At 39.6% G+C, this 18,859-nt stretch overlaps 2 protein-coding genes across 2 annotated transcripts; both read right to left on the bottom strand.

Moving 5' to 3' along the window:
- Positions 1-39: 39 nt before the first annotated feature.
- atpsckmt (fATP synthase c subunit lysine N-methyltransferase) lies at positions 40-2,134 on the bottom strand. Its single transcript, XM_025006916.2, has 4 exons — positions 1,628-2,134; positions 1,112-1,249; positions 965-1,015; positions 40-796 (listed from the first exon to the last, which is right to left on the bottom strand). Exons 1-4 carry the CDS (start codon positions 1,901-1,903, stop codon positions 575-577), a joined length of 687 nt encoding a protein of 228 aa, XP_024862684.1. The 5' UTR covers positions 1,904-2,134; the 3' UTR covers positions 40-574.
- Positions 2,135-2,803: 669 nt separating this feature from the next.
- On the bottom strand, positions 2,804-17,363 carry LOC108238574 (neuropilin and tolloid-like protein 1). The gene is made up of 10 exons (XM_017420769.3): positions 15,653-17,363; positions 14,206-14,271; positions 13,696-13,830; positions 13,363-13,611; positions 8,811-8,852; positions 7,416-7,543; positions 7,086-7,314; positions 5,814-5,927; positions 5,577-5,721; positions 2,804-4,042 (listed from the first exon to the last, which is right to left on the bottom strand). The coding sequence occupies exons 1-10, from the start codon at positions 15,678-15,680 to the stop codon at positions 3,514-3,516; spliced, it is 1,665 nt and encodes a 554-aa protein (XP_017276258.1). The 5' UTR covers positions 15,681-17,363; the 3' UTR covers positions 2,804-3,513.
- Positions 17,364-18,859: the final 1,496 nt, after the last annotated feature.

Genomic DNA, 18,859 nt, shown 5'->3' with positions numbered 1-18,859 from the left:
GGCGACAAAGCACAAGACAACTCCATAGTAAATTTGTATTTTTATTTAAACACACACAAGTTTAAATATTTTAACTATTTGAACTATTATTTACCAAAACATAACTTCTGTTAGACAAGTTCACGACAGACAATGAGCTTTTTTTGGATCAAAAAAAAAAACAACACACTGTTGTCTCATGAAACTGTCAAGCAGATTCAAATTATGATCCTATTATTGATAAGAACCTCTTGTTCTTGTAAGAATTTTACATTTTTCAAGGTACCATTAGTCTTCTCAACCCCCAGTCTGGTGCTGAGCACTTTATTAGTATTTTATAAAAAGTCTTTTAATCATTCTGTCCCCTTAAAACCCATATTTGCTTATAAAACATTAGGAGTTGGAATCAGATCATTTTAACTTGAGCGTAGACACTCAAGGTGTCAGTCACTTTCTTTTTCAAGCTTCTTTCAATCTCATTACCAAACAGGATATTGGCAGATGTGCTTTATAATCCTGCATGGGCTGCAAATATATAGGAAAAAAAAACAAGACTGCGGAACATGACGGTATTTTAATAAGAGCAAAACGAATCCTACGACCACGAATCGGGTTTAATCTCTTTTTCTGTGAAAGTGTCTCTTGGCAGTCCGTGGTGCAGATTTGATTTGAATGTTTTGGCATCATAAACCCACACAGTGTCTATGCCCTCTCCTTCAGTACATTCAGGGATCCATGTTGGAAAGGGGAAGCGGCAGGCGACCACCTTGGCTGTAATTGGCAGCTCACTGGACAACTTGAGCTCCAGCTGATCCATCTGCAGACAGAGGGAAACGATTACAATATTAGGACTAAAATACTGAGGTTCTGAACATCAAGACAATCAGCTTAGAATATTATAGTTTTACTGAGTCCATCTATAACCCATAGTATAAATTTTACTCCAAGAAAATGAAAGTGTTTTCATATCTGTTATAAAACTCACCATTTGAGGGACTCCAAAAATAACAACATTGGAGTAGGGAGCAAAACTGGCCTGTCAAAAGAACCAGGGAAAAAAAAGGCACATTTAACAATGACTTGGTGTCTTAACCTAAAAGATGTGTTTCTGAATCCACAAGAAAAATCTGACCTTCCACAAGTCAGAGATGTAGAAGGAGGTGGAGCGGTGGACTCCGTCTCTCCAGGCCCTGTAGCGAGAGTACCACACCAGCCAGGGGTTCAGCTCAAAACCAGATGCCTGGAATCCATGCTTGGCTGCTGCGATCACCTGAAACAATCAAGTGGGATACTGAGTCAAAACAATGTGCAGTCGTGGTAATTTTGTAAATATTAGTGGAGATGAAGTGCAGCGTGAGTAAAGGAAGGAGCCAGCAGGTCACAGATTTCCTTACACTCCTAAACAGAGCCCTGTCGTTGGAAACATAGATGACTAGAAAAAAGCATCTTGTTTAATCTGAGAGACATAAAAAGTTTAAAACAAAAAACAAAGCAAGTGGACTAGTACTCTGTAGTTGAAGACTAAGCTTTCTCAGTTCAGAACTGAAGAATGTGGAGTTACAAGCTTTAAATTTTGTTGTTGTGGAGAGATGCAAAAACTAATTGTTCTACGAATTAATTTAGTTCCAAATGGCAAAGCATCACTTACTATCCGTCCATCCCCGCTCCCGATGTCCACCAGGGTCCCTGATCTTGCCCGAAGCACCTTGAGGACATTGTCCACCTGAGCAGAGGTCGCTGGGACAAACGGCAGGCAGACTTTTCTCAAGGCAGGGGCGACAAACGGAGCAGCCACTGCGTACAGAGCGACCAGAGACCCCCCGACCACCCCCGTAACAATCAGACCAAGCCGACTTCTGCTCCGCTTGTCCGTGTTGCCGCTGCAGCACTGTCCAGGGTTCACGAACAGCTCTTCTTGTGACATGATGTTAGCTAAACTTAGGGAAATGTCAACGTGAGGCAGCGACACCTGCAAGCCATGTTAAATGACAACGGGAAAGAAGCTAAAGCTAGTCGCTACTACTCAAAGGTATTTTAAACACAAATATAAATAATTTTAGACAAACTACGTACGGTGTTTTCTCCTGTCACAGAGAGACTACAAACTTAATTCAATTGAACGAGTTCGTTCTTCTTCTGGTTCGTTTTTCTTCTTCCTTTTGATTATACATGGCGATAGCAATCTGTACTGTGCGTCACTGCCATCTAGTGGTCTGGAATGGTTACTGCAACGCTCATAGACAACTTGCAATACATACAAAACATTATAACGTTTTATATATATATATATATATAATGTGTGTCTGTGTTCCTTATCTATATATGTACGTATCAAACCCTTTTGGGCCCTTTTTTTCTAAACCAAACACTTCTAGCAACTTTTTTGTCACTGGTTTATAAGTCTGACAGCTCACAAAGACACAGTTTGCTCTGACATCCTCATTACATGATCTACATTTACTATTTTGGTGCTTTGCTATGCAAGCTAACTAGCTACCTAATTTTCTTCAGCTACTATTCTTTCCATCTTAGCATCTTTATGTCAAACATTTTTTGAGCTGCACTGTTACCTGGTTTTCTAATGGGAAAAGCAGTTTCTGTTAGTTACATAGTTTACCTTCCCATCATGTCATATTAGAAATAAATCTATAAAGAAAACTCATACATAATCCAGATGTTTCAGAACGCAAAAGCAAATTTTTATCTCTACTACAGCAGCTTTTGCCTCATTTCTTGGCTTTCCTACATTATTGCTATAAGTGAAATCATTTGTTTTCCTCTCGTTCTTTAACAGTCTCTAATAACATCTACATTTTGCCCAGCACTAAGGAAAATTATACATATAGAAGACGCAACGTATGGGAAAAAATTTAATAAAATAAATAACCATAAATCAGACACGCTGGCATAAATTAAGTGAAAACACAGGTAGCATCTAACATCTTCTAACACGTATGCTCTTGGTTTTGAGGTGGAATATTGTCCATATAAGTTGAAAACATTGCAATCAGTAGTCTTTCATTCACACAATTTTTTATAAATATAACATAATTATGCACTAAACATACAATTATTCTACAACTATACTATACCCAGGAGTTGAAATATTGGAAAAAAGAAGAGGAAAAAAGGAAGCTGTGATCCAGCAGAATAGATGGTTTTTATCCCAGTTAATCTTTGATTTGCCTTTGTCATATTATGGTTTACTTTTGTCCCTCTACCATCACAGTTTAACTTTCATAATACTAACCATAAGCTTTTCAGCATAGGTGACTTTATTCTTATTAAAACCACCTCTGAGTCTTTGTTTCACGAGCTGTAGTTTACAGAATAAAATGTTAAACTGGAACCCTTAGATAAACTCAAACAGCAGCTGTATTAATAAATAACAACACTCCAAAACCCATGTTTTTAAGTCTCAATAAGGAAAAAAAAAATACTGAGAGCAAAATTTTCCTTCTTGCCAAGTCTCCCCATAAATTTCAGAGCAGTTCAGTTCTGATTTTTTTGGTTTCCATGCTGCCTCGCAGTAAATCAGAGGTCATTAGACAGTGTACGGTGGACAGTATGGTCCAACCCGGGCATGCCGTGGTGGAGCTGATGGTGGTGCATATAGTGCTGGCTGGTGGTGGGACCAACGTCCATCATCAGATCGTCCTCCTCGTCCTCCGCCCTGTACGCCTCGGCGCCGTCCTGTGAGTAGCTGTGCTTCATTACCAGGATGCTCCGTCGGCCTGCCGGCGTGTTGTGCTGAGAGAGGCGCGGCGACAACTGCTGCCCCATCATCGGCGACAGCGGGGGGGCCACGGTCCCGCCGTCGGGCGCGATGGTGGCGTCCCTCAAGCTCAGGTTGCTGCGGCTGCCGTGGAGGCTTCCCTGATGGGAGCCGCAGTGGTGGTCGCGGATGCACTTGCTCTCGGCGCGTCTGAGTTTGTGGAACTTGTCGAAGTCCTCGGCCAGGGCGGCATCGGTCAGGTCGCCAGAAGGGGCACGGCGCAGAGTGCAGAGCTCGTAGTGTGGAGGGTCAAAACCAGGGTGGAGGAGGGCGGAGTCAAACTCATCTCTGCAGATGCAGCAAGACAGAGAAAGTCCAAATGGTGACGAGAAAACATGCAGAATAGAATAAAGTGATTGTCAATTAAAGTTCCAATAAAAATCAGATACAAGGTTTATGTGTTTGCATATGTTTCATGTGATGTACTTCCTACCTTTTGTCATTATTTATGTCAGTTGCATTATTTAAATTATTCCCATGATGATATTAATCTAATGTTTATCCTTTCATGAAAAGATTAAAAAGTCCAAATATTTCCACTAAGGGGCACAAAAATTAGTAGATGACTAACATGGCCTTCACATAAAGTATAGATTATATGCATTTCATTCAGTTTCACTTCAACCTGAAGGTCTTTAATAAACCATTTTTACACAGTCAATTCTTTTAAAAAAAAAAACTTTTAAAAAAGGACATTTCTGACCTGACAAACCTTTTTTACTCAGAATCAGGACTGTTTCCTGCAGTTAGGGCTGAGTGTTTGCTGTTTGGGTTGTAAAAGTCAAAACAGAATTTTGACATTTGCATGTTATAATTTTATAATTTTACTTCTAACATACAAAGCTCTCAACAACCAAGCTCCATCCTATATTACAGATCTTATTGTTCCATATTTTCCTCACAGAGCACTCGGGAGGCAGAGCTTTCAGTTCTCAGGCTCCTCTCTTGTGGAACCAACATCCAGTTTCTGTCTGTGAGGCTGACATCCTGTTTGTTTTTAGGTTTAGGACTTTCCTTTTTGATAAATCCTATACTGACCACATTTCCTCACTCTGCTGCCACCTTTACTCTCTATATGCTTCATGTTTATACATGCAATGATTATTGTCATTAACCCTGTGTTTTTCTATGTTTCTCTTCCCATAGGAACTGCACCTGGACCGATCCTTCTTTTTGTCTTTTTCCTGTCCAAAGCAGATGGCTGCCCATCCTGATCCTGGTTCTGCTGAAAGTTTCTTTCTGTTAAAGGAGAGTCTTTCCTTTCCACTGTTGCCTCTTTGCTGCTCAGGATGGGGGGGCTGAGACAAAGTGAAGATTTGATGCAATCTGCTGGTTTTCTTGGATAGACAACTTTTACTGATTGACCTTTCATAATGAACTGTATGTAAATATGTTGCATTATAATAGGAATGAATTAACTGTAATTACATTTTAATCTGGATCTCAGTTCGATTTATGATTTGAACAATTTGTTTTTCTTCGGTATAGTGACCTAGGATGACTTTTGTTGCTAAACTGTGCTATTTAAATAAACTAAATTAAATTAAGTTATGCCATTGTTCAACTAGGTAATTAGTAACGATTATAAACTTAATGACAGTTGGAGTTGCAAGCCTCTGCCAAAGCTATTTTGTGGGTCAGAAGTTGAAAAGTTTGGGACTACTGTATTAAGGCATTTTGTTGTCCTCTTCTGATGAATAAGAGGTTGGTTAGTTTGTTAAATAGAAAACAAAAGCACTGAAAGTAATGAAAAACAGACATTATAGGGACAGCAGCAGCATCTTGCAGTCAATAATCTACCGAGTGAATTTAAACGTCTCACCTGCGGATGACGTATTTCTTGCGAGGCTGTTTGATCTGGATAATGACAGATATGACGAGCAGGATGACAACCAGACCACAAGTTATCCCAATGATTGTCAGGTTAGTGTTGTCCAGCGTGTCCAGGATGCTGGCTTTTCTCTTCTCTAGTCAAAGGAGACAGCGGTTAGGCCAGAAAGTTGCATGTGTGGCACGCGACCGGTGGAGGCTGCGGTTTCGCCGGCTGCTGTCAGCGTACCTTTGCAGCGGTTCTCGTCCCACGGGTAGACGCAGTTCTGGATGCCGTTGCAGACGAGAGTGTGGTTGATGCACATGTTGCTGTGGCAAAAGAAAGTGTTGCCATCACACGGGGCTGAAGGGGAAAAAAGGCAGAGGACTGTGTCACATTTAGGATGGAAAGGAAGGAAAGAAGTAAACATACTATTACTAATTATTACTTACTACCAAAGGCAATGGGGCTATAATTAGTAATAGTATGTTTATTTCCTCAAAGGTTTTGCCCATGTCTGTGTGTTTGTTTTGCCTTTGTCTGTCTGTTAGCAAAATATCTCATGAACCACTTATTAGATTTTAATGAAACGCTCCGAAAGTCATCATTGGATGCAGATCTAAAACTGATTACCTTTTAGAGTCAACCCAATTGAAAATTGCCAACACAGCCTATTGACCTTAGAAAACACTCAAATGGTTCTAACTCAGTCATTTTTTTTTTTTTTTTTTTTACTGATATTAAGCTAAAATTTGGTGTGGTAGTGGCTGAGACTGATTCACATCACATACTCTGAACACTACACATTTCGCAACATCTTTGCTCGAAACCTTGGCATCGACTCTTGGCGTCAAGCCTTTTTCGTCTATTAGCAAAATATCTCATGAATCACTGGACAGATTTCAGTGAAACTCTAAGAAAGTAATAATTGGTTACACATTTACATCTGATTGGCATTTACAGTCAATCCATATCAAAACGGCCACCACAGCTAATCAACCTTAGCCAGCACAAAAAATGGCTATAACCTGGTCAAATTTACAGATATTCAGGTAAAGTTTGATGTGGCCATAGCTGAGAGTCATCTGCATCACATACTCTGAGTACTAACAGATCTTGTGACATCTTGCAAAATCGCACAAGATGAGGCATAAGTAATTTTCAAGGTTTTGCTGAAAAAAGGCTATACCTCCTCCACATTTTTTCTTCATAATGCAATCTTAGTTTAACAATTTGTCATAAAAAGTGGCTTACAACGTTCATGCCTTCAAGGAATGTAAGGCCTTTAATTATACCATTACTGACTTATTATTCAGCTGTTAAAGTTACCGTCTTTTATAGGAGCCTCTAATAAAGGAGACAGAGATGTTTTGATGGATGTTATAAATAAAAAAATGCTTTAAATTGATCATTTTCAGTGTAAGTAAAAGAAAACCATTCGTGTCACAGGGCAAGCTGAATTTGATGAGCCTTGTAAGTGGGTATTTTTTTAAAATTATTATTATTATTTCTGACACCTACGATTATGGAAAGTTGTAAAGAGGATCTTGAATCTGCTCTTCCTGCTCCCCTCGTCGGCCCACAGCCTCACCACACCCACGGAGGTAGCCAGCATGACGTCGTTGGCCACCGTGGAGCAAAACTTGTTCTTCAGGTGCTCCACGGAGCTGCTCCCGTCATAGATGGCGACAAAGTTGCGCTTGCACTCGTTGGAGTTGTGCATTTCGTACTCCAGAAAACGCATGTAGATCTGCGGGGGGTGGGGGCCAAGCAGAACAGAGAACATGAGCGGTGGTTCTGATGTGAAAGCAGGGATTGCTTCCGACATGAAACAACACTGGTGATCCCCACCTTAGCTCTCGGCGGGGCCCTGATGTACCACCTGCAGTCCACGGCGTCGCTCTGCAGCGCCCGGCCCTCCTTGCCTATCTGTGTGGATTCCACAAAACCTTCAGGGCCGCTCAGCTCAAAGTCGCAAACTGTGAAGTGAAGCAGCAACATGGTACAACGGGTACGACTAGAAGCACTCGGAGAGCGCAAACCTCCGCAAAGGCTATAGCGTCTTTTAAAAAAAAAACAGTCTGATGCGTGATCCAGATCGCCATCAAAGTGGAATCGTTTTCTTGTAACGACCCCGACATTTCCTGAAAGTTTCATCAAAATCTGTACTTTAGTTTTTAAGTGATCTCGCGAACAGACAAACAAACCGACCAACCAACTCTACCGAAAACATAACCCCCTTGGCGGTGGTAATAAGGTTGGGCCATGATGTCCTGTTTATGACGTGTGTGCGATGATCTAAAAATATCTGGACAGCACTAAGTACAGGTGAATGCACTCAGGAGCAATCGAGGATGCATTTGATGAGTCATAGCCAGGGCTGGTGTGTGCTGCATATCCTGTCGGCAGCGTGATCCTGAGCCACATTAGAGGACCCCTCTCTAATTGTACGCCACTTCCTGGGTTGTTTCAGGGCTCTAAGTCTTGCGCTGCGTCAGCTCTCCACAGCTGCTGTATTACTACCTGCTTCCTTAAAAAGGGTTTGAAAAAAAAAGTAAAATAGCTTAAGGGTTTGAAAGCCAATTTGTTGTGTCACATGGTCAGTTTCTGGGTATGCCAGGGAATTAAAATGGGCTTTTGGATAATCAGTAGCTGATGGCGGAAGGTTTGAAGAATTATTCTTCAAGATTTAGTCTCTGCAGAGAAACATATTGCTCGCTTCTCTTCACATGTAGGGAGCCTCGCTGATTTTGCAGTTGCAGAGAGGATTAGGACCCCCCACAGCTTTTCAGTGTTTCAGCTTGACTGTACTCTTGGCTTGAAAAGACTTTGAGACTAATTGTTGTTGGTTTAAACCACACTTCACTTAAACTCCGTGCCCACTTTAAGACGGTGACTCTGACATCAGCGTTCATGTTTTAAAATCATAAACAGGAAAACTTAGAGTGAAACTATTACCAGTTTTGAGAAACAGTCCATAGTACATGTATGCATTTATTTAAAGATAGTAACGAAAGAAAAACATTATATTAACACTCATACTGCAGATAAAAATTGCCAATATCACGCAGAGCTTCCTACTGTCATCCTACCAAGTTCTAAATTCATCAGAGACAAAAACAAAACCTCAGTTGTTTAAAAGAATAGATTAAAGGTTGAAACATTTACCAAATTGTGCCCCACATATCGTTTCAGCCAATTACTAGGCCTAACATTGTCAGATCCACAGTTACAGTGAATACTCACCTGGAAGAGTCGGCAGTGCCCCAAGTTCTTCAAACTCTGGATCTGAATTTAGAAGAACAGTCATATTAGAGACACACCAATATGTTTAAATCTGGTGAAAGTTACCTTTTCACACGTGTAAGTGCAGACGTTTACTGAACGCTGGTCAAATCATAAAGCGGGAAGATGCGTAAAAAGGTACCAAGGATGAGTTTGTCAGCATCAGCACATGCAATGTTGTTGAAAGCAAACAAAGCTACAGTTATTGTAAAATATGTGCAAAATTCCCCGAAACACATGAGATTTTAACCGAATCTCTGGACCAGAGATTGTTAAACACAAAAGAAAAACAACAAGATAATCCCACTGAATAATACAACAATATTGAAAGCATATTGAAAACTATATTAAAACCCCAGCTGGTCACCGTTTACATAACCTACAAACAAGCGAGTTTCCTCTGACCTCCTTTTAAAACACCCCTGAAAACCCGGTGCCACTCATCAATTTATTTATTTCTTTAAGAAGTCTCAAAAACAGGACAACCTTTGCACCGATGAAACTACTTGTTAGGTGGATTAAAAAAAATCTCAACGGTCCAGCTTAGTTCAGGACAGATTAGGCTCCAGTGGCAGCGACTCCAACCTGGTGATAATAATGTTATTTATAATGAGAATTTTTTTTGGCAGAACTGCTTAAAACTGTGCAAAAACATTAGTTTTAATAAGGTCAGTAAAACACACAGTGTAGCGTGTACCGCAGAGGGAAGAGAAATACCTTTAAAGTTTAGCATTTATTTTTCTTTTTACAAAAGTAATTTCTCACATTTAAAAAAAAATATATTTACTCATAGATAATGCAGAACAGTGGACAATAAGTTTAGAAAAGAAGGTGATGAACTCAGCTGAGGTTTAAATCAACAAGGACTTTTGTTAATCCTCTCATGTTTCTTACCCGTTCTGCTTCAGGCTTGGGGAGATTATTCACAATCATTCCAGTTGTTTGTGTGGTGTGTGTGTGTGTGTGTGTGCGCGCGTGCGTGTGTGTGTGCCTACGATGCTACAATGCATTCACAGAAGCTTCATGCCAAATACAAGAAAAGAACTGTAAGGCTGAAATCAAAAATAAGATGTACAACGGTTTATAATAATCACCCTCTGATTTCACGGGGAAATCTGGGGCACAATCAAGACCAGGGAGCGTTATTACAAAGAGATTTTAAAAATCTAGGGCACAGTGTAAAACACAACAAATTAAAAAGAAAAAAAAACTATATACACATATGGTTTCAACTATTCTTACTTTTTACTTAAAACAGAAAAAAATGTAATGTTTCACAAAGAGTGCAAAACACAAATACAAAGAGAGAAAGATACAGTATCGGTATGCGCATACACACACACACATACACACACACACACACACACTTAAAAGAACAGTCACAGCTAATTAGGCTAACTGGTAACAGGTCAAAGATACATTTTGGCAGTACTGTAAGTTCACCACTCTGTGAAAGACTGTATAGGCAAAAAATCTGGGGTTTAATCATCTACTGCAGTGGTTCCCAAAGTTGGGGCAGGGACCCCACTGTGGGTCATGAAACGCCACATGTGGGGTTTTCACATAATAAAAAAAAACAAAATGGGTTTTACTCATTGAGGTCGATCTCTACATGAAGGAAGTGGAAAGAAGAGCACTGAACTCCTATTAGGGAACTAAACACTGGAGGATGATGCCAAACACAACAAGTTAGCTTTATATAGTCTGATTTTAAACAGATTCAGTGGGATCAGAGGTTTACATCTTCATTTGGTGCTTTTATTGGTTCGATATTTCAGGGAGGAATGGCGATACAACGCACAACTTCAGTGGTTTTTCAACTTGGTTGTACAAGTTTGAATATAATGTGGGTTTCCTCTAACCTGCAAGTCTCCCGTTCTCCATGTGCAGGCTGGACACAGGCAGCTTCTGAACGTTGAGAATGTTTTTCAGCGCATTCACAGCTCAAAAACAGCAACACAAATGACACATTCCCAGCAGAAGGTTTGATTGAGTTTTAGGTTGGGGGAAAAAAAAAAACCAAAAGACTACAATCGTGTATGTGGGTGGCTGAACTCGCCCCTGGCACTCCTGATGGGCAGAATTAGAGACGAGATTAACTTCTGACCTGAAGGACCCATCGCATTAGATGTAAACACACAGAAACCGGCTTCTCCTTATGGGCTAATAACAGAAAAGATCTTCTTAAAGGGACAGATTGTGTCAGGACAAATTAAAATTAAAGCAAAGTGTCTGTTACATTTTGTTGGGTTTTCCTTTTTTAATAAATTAAAAAAAGCTGGAACAATCCATCGGTGGATAAATACAATAGCAGAGACTTTATCGTGCTAAAAAAAAACAAAAATAAGATAGATTGAAGGATGGCTAGAGGGATGCGGATTAATCTCTGCCCCTCGTCGGTGAAGGTGGCTTATAAAATCTGTGGTTAATAAAGCCTCTGCCTCGGACGCCCTTAAGCTGCTGCCGCGGCTCAGCGCTGACAAGCTGCATTCCCTGAAGACACGCTTTCATTAACTCTTGTGTGTGAGACACGGCGGGGAACAAGCGCCTCTGTGTGCGTGTGTGCGTATTTGCATGTGTTCCCATGCTCTTGTCGGCTGCAGCTGCCCTACCAATGGAGAGGACAGCATGTTAACAACAGCATGCAGACAGACTCTTAATAAAGTTGCAGCGTGCAGCGACGCAATCTGACTGCCCCAGATCCTTTTCTCCTGTTTAATTATTCCAAAATTTCCATTTCAATATTGACGTTATGTTGGAAGAATTTCTGCAGATGATAAAAAATAAATAAAAAAAAACTATAGATGAGTGCACTCTCACCACAAAATGTGTAACAGGTAGTAGAGCTGTGCGTCTCTAGTCTGTCGTTGTCTGACACAGTAAGGATAAATAAACTGCAAAAACCAACAAAACACAATAAAATCCACGTCGTGATCGCAACGCAGTATGATCCGGTGTGAGGTTTAAATCAACACCACGTGATTCTTTGTGGGACAATATGACAAAACGAAAAAGATGATCCCTGTGCAGTTTAATGAGAGCAATTATTAATGAACCTAATAAAAAATTATCAATTACAAAAGCAGCAACTGACTCACAATTACTAAAACAATAAGGTATTGTACATTAAAAAACTAGCGATGTTTAACTCAAAATATTATTTTTTGTAATATGATCAATCAAAAAGTTTACCTTTCACCATGGGGTCTTTCCTGACTGTTTATAAATGATAAAAATCTTTATTCTTGTTGACATTCACCAGTCTGTTATAAAAAAGTAAAAACATAAAAACTGTAATTTTAATTTAAATCCAAAATTGCAGCTATGGTGCTCTGCTGATGCCCTCACACAACAAAGTATATTGGTGCAAATCTTTCATTTCCACAGTCCAAATTGGTACAATGTTCCATATCTACAGAACATGTTAGTGCCATAATCTATAGTTAGTAATTCCGTCCATCAGATCCTGTTCAGAGCCTCAGGGAGCTGGTGACTGTCTCCAGCAGACATCAGGTGAGAGGTGGGTACAGTCTGGACAGACCACCAGTTCATCACAAGGCCAACAAAGACATAAACAACAAGTCATGGTCACACCAAGAGCCAATTTAGAGCTGCCAGTTAACCTAACATCCATGTTTTTGGACTGTGGGAGGACACTGGAGTACTCAGAGAAAACATCCACAAGGAGAACATACAAACTCTGCACAGAAAAGCCCCGATCGAGTTTCAAACCCAGACTCTGCATCACCATGCAGCCCTATCCCCAATCGAAGAACAGTAAAATGTTTACTCCGTAACATGTTTTTTTTTACTAATGCTGACAATGCATTTTATAACTTCTAAACAAACCTATGTGTAGATTTTTTTCTGTCTCTAATTGTGTATTTTTAATTCTTAGCCTTAACCAATCATAACCAAGAGATGGTGAAACATGAAAGAACTGTGGGAAATGAGGCGAAGGACAGTGTCAGACACAAAGACTTTTGCATCCATTGTATGTAAGTCCTCAGACTAATGCCTAAAAATAACTATAGATGTGTCAAAACATTAAATGTTAACACTATAATGTCATCAAACTGCATCTGTTAGAAATTTAGAATGGAAAAGTTGTCTGACCGGAAACATTCAGCAGAACAATTCAAGTAAAATGTCTGTCTTAAGATAGATCAGCCATAAACATGTCTGTGTTGAACTTCATGTCTGCTTTTTCCACTTTGAATCTCATATTCTCATTTACATGACCCATCCGTAGAAGAGTGAGGTCTGTTGAGAGGAGTTTTAATTCGAGCAGCCTTAGCAACCTCATTGACCAATAACACAACAGAAATGAAACTATGATGGGAGGACTGTGTGCACAATAATTGGTACGTTATAAAACTTGCATGATGCAATGCTCCTGCAATAAATCCAGGCCAACTTTAGGATTAGCCCTTTCAGTCAGCTGTTGGGTTTAACCCGAAGGCAGGCCTGTCAAAATGAGAACTGCAGGGACTTCTTCAGGCCCGTATCTCACCTTGGGTGAAGTTATACCGCGCAGAGAACCCAATGGCTTCCAGTTCGCCGTCAACCACAAACTTGATGTACAGGTACCTCCCACTGGAGCGGATGTAGGCGGGGCTCTCCTGCCCACAGTAGCGGCCGATGATAGGCGAGAAGGCAAAGGGGCCGTCGCGGATTTCAATGTGGTCAAACCTACACTCCCAGGACGGCTCGATGGCGTACAGCTCGTCAAAAAACAGGTCGATGCACTGTCGAGGCGAGGCTGCGGCGGGAGGAGAGATTAAGAGACGGGAGAGAATGAAAGCAGGAAGGAGATGAAAGTGACCGAGAGGCTAGAGAGTTTTACCTTCTATGATGTAGATGCATTCCCTCTCAGGTGGGTATTTCTCAGGGTAATTAGGGGATGTGAAATACCCTCCACCAGGTTCTTTTACCCAAGTCCCACACTGTCCAGCTGGTGTCACCCCTGAGTTGTTCTTCACTAGCAACAGGAAGAGAAAAGTACAAAGAATTAGTTGTTTCCTCCCCTTTTTACAGGGTCACACTGCTTATATTTTAAAAATCTGTTCAAAATCTACCTGTCAAGTGAACAAATATCTTTATTCGTAATTTAATTTTTTTTTATTTTGATTTTTTCAGGATCTAAATCCCAACCAGAACACGTGTTGATGTTGCAAGAAACAGAAAGATTTTTCACTACACAAAGTGAAAACTGTTATAAAAACACACTCAACCTTTGCACTTGAATAAGAAATGAATCAACATGGCGGTGTAACAACTGAAACAACTTATTATTTCTCAACTTTATCCCAAAGTAAAAATAATCTCTTGCTGTTGGTGTTTTGTGTAGACATACCTTGCATTTTTTTGGTGGTTTTGGTGCTCCCGCACAGCTCATGGGGGATAAGGCTTGCTGCTAACACTGAGAAATCACAGGAGAAACAAGAGTTTAAAAAATGAGGTTCAAATTATTGAGAAGTATTTTATTCTAAAGAAAACTAAAGTACTTTTTGAATAACAAATCACTCATCATGCTGTATTCCTCACCCATTGTACCATATTTGGATTACTGTCTAGAGGTCTGGGGCAACACATAAGAAACCATGATATAAGCGTAAAAAAAACCCCATAAAACCCTTTTTTTAAATATGATGGCTTTTGTAATTTTACTAATATATTTTTTCTACAAATCAAATGTCCGAAGGTTTGTTGATCTGGTTAAATACAAAACTGCACAACTGATGTACAAAGCAAGACACGTATTGCCAGTAAATGTACAAAAAAAAAAGTTTTTTCAGATAGTACTGGAAGCAGTAACCTTAGAGGGAAAATAATGAGAAAATTCTAAGTGCGACTTTGAAAATGTTTTGTACTTCTGCCTGTGGAGTAAAATGATGAAATACTCTTAATACAGAAACACTAGAATCTACAAACATCATCTTGCCTTAATAATGTTTAAAGACATTAGGTAGGAATATATTTTACAGCCCAATAAGTATCAGGTACTCATGTGGCGCTTACCTGGTACTTAATGACTACAGACCTGGTATGTATCGGGTAGTACACGGTATGAAGCAGGTATTTACTTGATACTTATCAGGTGTGTACCAGGTACGTGCCGGATAACTACCAGCTAAGTATAAGTATGTACTGGTAAGTTCCAGGCTGTATTATGTCTTGCTACCAGATGATACATTTAAACAGTATTTGGCTGACTAGGGACTGAGTAGTTTACAGACCATGTGCATATATGTTTGTCTACCTATATGTGTATAATGTTTATATATGTGTATAAATGTGTATACATCTATATTCTGGAAGAAAAAAAAATCAACTTATTTCATGTTGAACTAAGTAACGTAGGTGAAAGGCTGTTTATTTGTAGATGAGTGTTTATATAACATATAATGGCTGTAATCTTGGATACACCAACATCATGAAACAAGGACTATTTTGATATGGAGGCACTGGTGTAGGATTTAATAGGTTTATATCTCTTACTGCTCCATTTTGGACAAAACATTGGGTCCTTCTATTGCATATAATGTGTATCTTTTTCTCATTTATTTATCTATCTGTTTCTTTTGCCTTTTCCCTCTACCTTGTTCAAAATACATCAATCAATAAGTCGATCACAGAGCAGCTACAGAAGGAATAAAACAAACAAAACAAAAAAACAGGAGCTGATGATTTGGTTATTTCACCATGCAGCTGTGTAGCTCCACTACAGATTATTCTTTGTAAAAACAGAGCTGATGTCTGATTTATTTATTTTTCCTGATGCTTTCTCTCAGTGAACTCACCGATGCGCAGCAGAACTTTGTGCACCATGTCTGGTCCTGAGGATGAGCAGCCCCGTCTCAGATCGTGCCATTAAAGTGTCCTGGCGCGCGCGGCACCGTCACTTTCTGTCCGTCTTCACGTCCCTCGCGGAAATGGTGCCAAAACCGTCCATCTCCGTGTGTCCCGACAGCTGTGAGGATTAACTCGTCTGCCACAAACCTTTCCATCTTTTTGCTCCACCTTGAGTCGGGTTTAATCCACTCTGAGCGCCTGTGTTTTGTGGACGCATTTCCGTGGTTGGGCACGTGTAGAAACGTCTTTCTTTTATTTTTCTTTTGTTTTGCAGTTTTTGAATTTTGTAGCATTTTTATCGGTCACCAAGGCGGAAATCAGACGCCCCACGACAGTAATAAAGCATAAAACCTCTCATTGAGGCCTGCATTTATTTCCAATATCACTGATTTATCATTTAAAGCAAAACCGGAAATTGGGTTCAAGGCTTAAGAAAACTAATCATGTTTGTATTCCAAATAATAAGGGGAAATTACAGGGATCACCACTTGGTGGCCCGGGGGCCGTATCTGGCCCGTGGGAGGAGGAAGTTGGGGTGGGATGGTGGCACCAACCTACAATTCACATAAGCTTGAAAGAACATTAAACTACATCAAATATGTGCTATGACATTTAAAACATTTTGCATGCATGTTGCCTTCACTGGCTGTCCTAACAGTTGGACATTGTTCCTAAACAGAGTGGAAATGTCTTAAAAATATGGAATTCATTTTCAGTGTTTTCTAGGTAGCATGGGAAAAAAGAAAATAGAGAAAAGTGCAAATAGTAACAGCAGCTAGCTGTAGGTGATCTGGTGCAGCTTTGGAGAACTTATGACACAAGAACCATAATATTTCTATCTGGATAACTAATATATAGCCAACTTTATTTAAACCTTTATATCAGATTTTACTAATATAAATGAAATGAATGCATGAACTGATATGAAATTTTGACTCAGTCATCAGTACGGTCTAACTCAAAAAGTCCAATCTTCAAATTTCATAACAGTTTATTTCAATGCTGTTATTTAAACCTTTATGCCACCTCCAGTTTCACATTACACGTGTAGTTTTGCCAAAATATGATATTCCAGGCTGGACCTGAAAGTACTACGCTTCCTTCAAAGAGGTAACATGTTAGTTGTTCATAAACTTTTTCACACCACTTCGAAATCTCAAAACTTCCACTGTCATTTTCGATAAACAGACAAATTAACAAACAAGCACATTAGTTCAAATGTATGCAAATTTATTGAGAGACTTAATCTTTCTCTAGAAACGTCATACTACAGTTCATTTATTTATATGACAAAAACTGTGGACTATGGCCATTTTCCCAATGCATGAGCTTTCAGAGCCACCACACCAACCCCACCAAGAGTCACTTTACCCTCTCGGCCAAACGTGGTCCTCAGGCTCTGGGTGAAGTCCTCCAGCTGCTTGGGTGTCAGCGAGCGCTGCACTGCTGTGTAGTGTTCCTGCAGGTGATGTGAAGAGTTGATGGACAGCATGTTGCTGAAATGAGGACCGGAGTTGTAGCTTGGGAAGGGGCAGATGCCTTGAGCAACAGCAGCCAGGTGGGCTGCATCTGCAGCAGGGCACTCCATGTTCCCTATATTGCTGTGAATTTCTCAGTCAGAGAATTGTCAAATATGTGTGATGTACCTGTGAGGCACTGATTTAGTCTGTGAGTGACTGGTGGACTGCCTCTGGACTTCTTAAATATAATCCGGACTGGATTAATAATTCCCTTGGTCAAGGCTGTGTTTGTGTGTGTTTTGCAATCATTGTTAGCTTGGTGGTCATTTCCCCAAAATGGTGCATCAGCCAAGACTTTGCCAAAATCAATTTATTTTTCTTAAACAAATATAGCAATCTCAGTCAGTTCAAAGTTTTGTCCAACCTTTTCTAACCATAATATTCAACAATTAACAGTTAAAAAGAAACAGGAACAGGTTGGAACTTTTATATGATTATATCAAATGCACATTTGCAGTGAAATCACACAGCCATTATTTTTTAGATATCCTAAGTCCCTTTTTACATATTCATAAGCTAAATCTAATGTTCCCCAAGTGGTGGTATTTTAGCTGCAAACAGTCAAGTTTTGTTTTCAACATACTCATTGCAATGTCATGATGACAGGTAAAAAACAATATTAATCATAAAGTAAGCAATTAGCACAACTTCTGCTTTTATATAAATGGTTATTGTGTCCCTAAATTAAAAATGTGTAAGCATATTTTGTGAATGGCTGCCAACTGCCACTTGTAATTATTTACCTTTAAAGACAGTCTAAGTGAATGGAAATAGATCAACCATGTTAATAGAAGAGCCATTTTGGGATTGGGATTAGTTGTCTTACTTGTTCTTGCTCTTTTTCTTTCGTGTTTAGCAGCAGGTTCACTCTTATATTTGTATCTTATGTCTTCTCTTTATTCTGCCATTGTCTGATTCTGCCATATTTGTTTACCTGACTTACCTGACTTAAGTTTCCTCTTGGTTTTCAGCAGAGTCAGTGCTTCGTTTACATTGAATGCGTACCAGGATTTCAGAATTGCATATTAATGTAGCTGTAAAACTACTGCTGTAAACTCTATAAAACTGCACTATTTAATATAGTTCAGGATAACCTATTTTGTTTTATTTCATAGTTGCAATGAGCACCTTTAAATGTACTCCTGTCAGGAGCCGTAATATGTAACAAATGCTTTGGTAAAATTGAGAAGATGTGTACTGAATATTACTGTCAATATTTTAGTGTCTAACAAATTAAACAGTTTTAAAACCGTCCCTTCTGTTTTAGTTACTGTCTCGAAAATGTCCAACAATGGTTTTAGACAGCCAATATTATCCCGCAATAAAAATAATATTCAAACTGATTGGTATATTAGTAAAAGTTGTAATAGCTTCCATCCTGGTAAAGCTGGTTCAGCTACCAGGACATTCTCATTTCCAAGGATCTTCTCTTTCCCCAACTTCAGATGCAGATTTTGTTAATCCAGGTAATGTTCAAGCTGCCAATGTATGACTTATCTCCTTGAATATGTACTGAGGTTGGTGAAGGTTGTCTTGAATAGGATTTGAACCCCTGGGATTCTATTGCAAAGGTAAGTGACATTACCAGTGTGTGAAAACGCTAGCATAACATTAAATGAATGCTACTATACAAGC

Source organism: Kryptolebias marmoratus, linkage group LG20 (assembly GCF_001649575.2).
Source record: "Kryptolebias marmoratus isolate JLee-2015 linkage group LG20, ASM164957v2, whole genome shotgun sequence".
NCBI lineage: Eukaryota > Metazoa > Chordata > Actinopteri > Cyprinodontiformes > Rivulidae > Kryptolebias > Kryptolebias marmoratus.
Note: the sequence above shows the minus strand (reverse complement) of the source record. Positions and strands in the feature narration are given on the sequence as shown.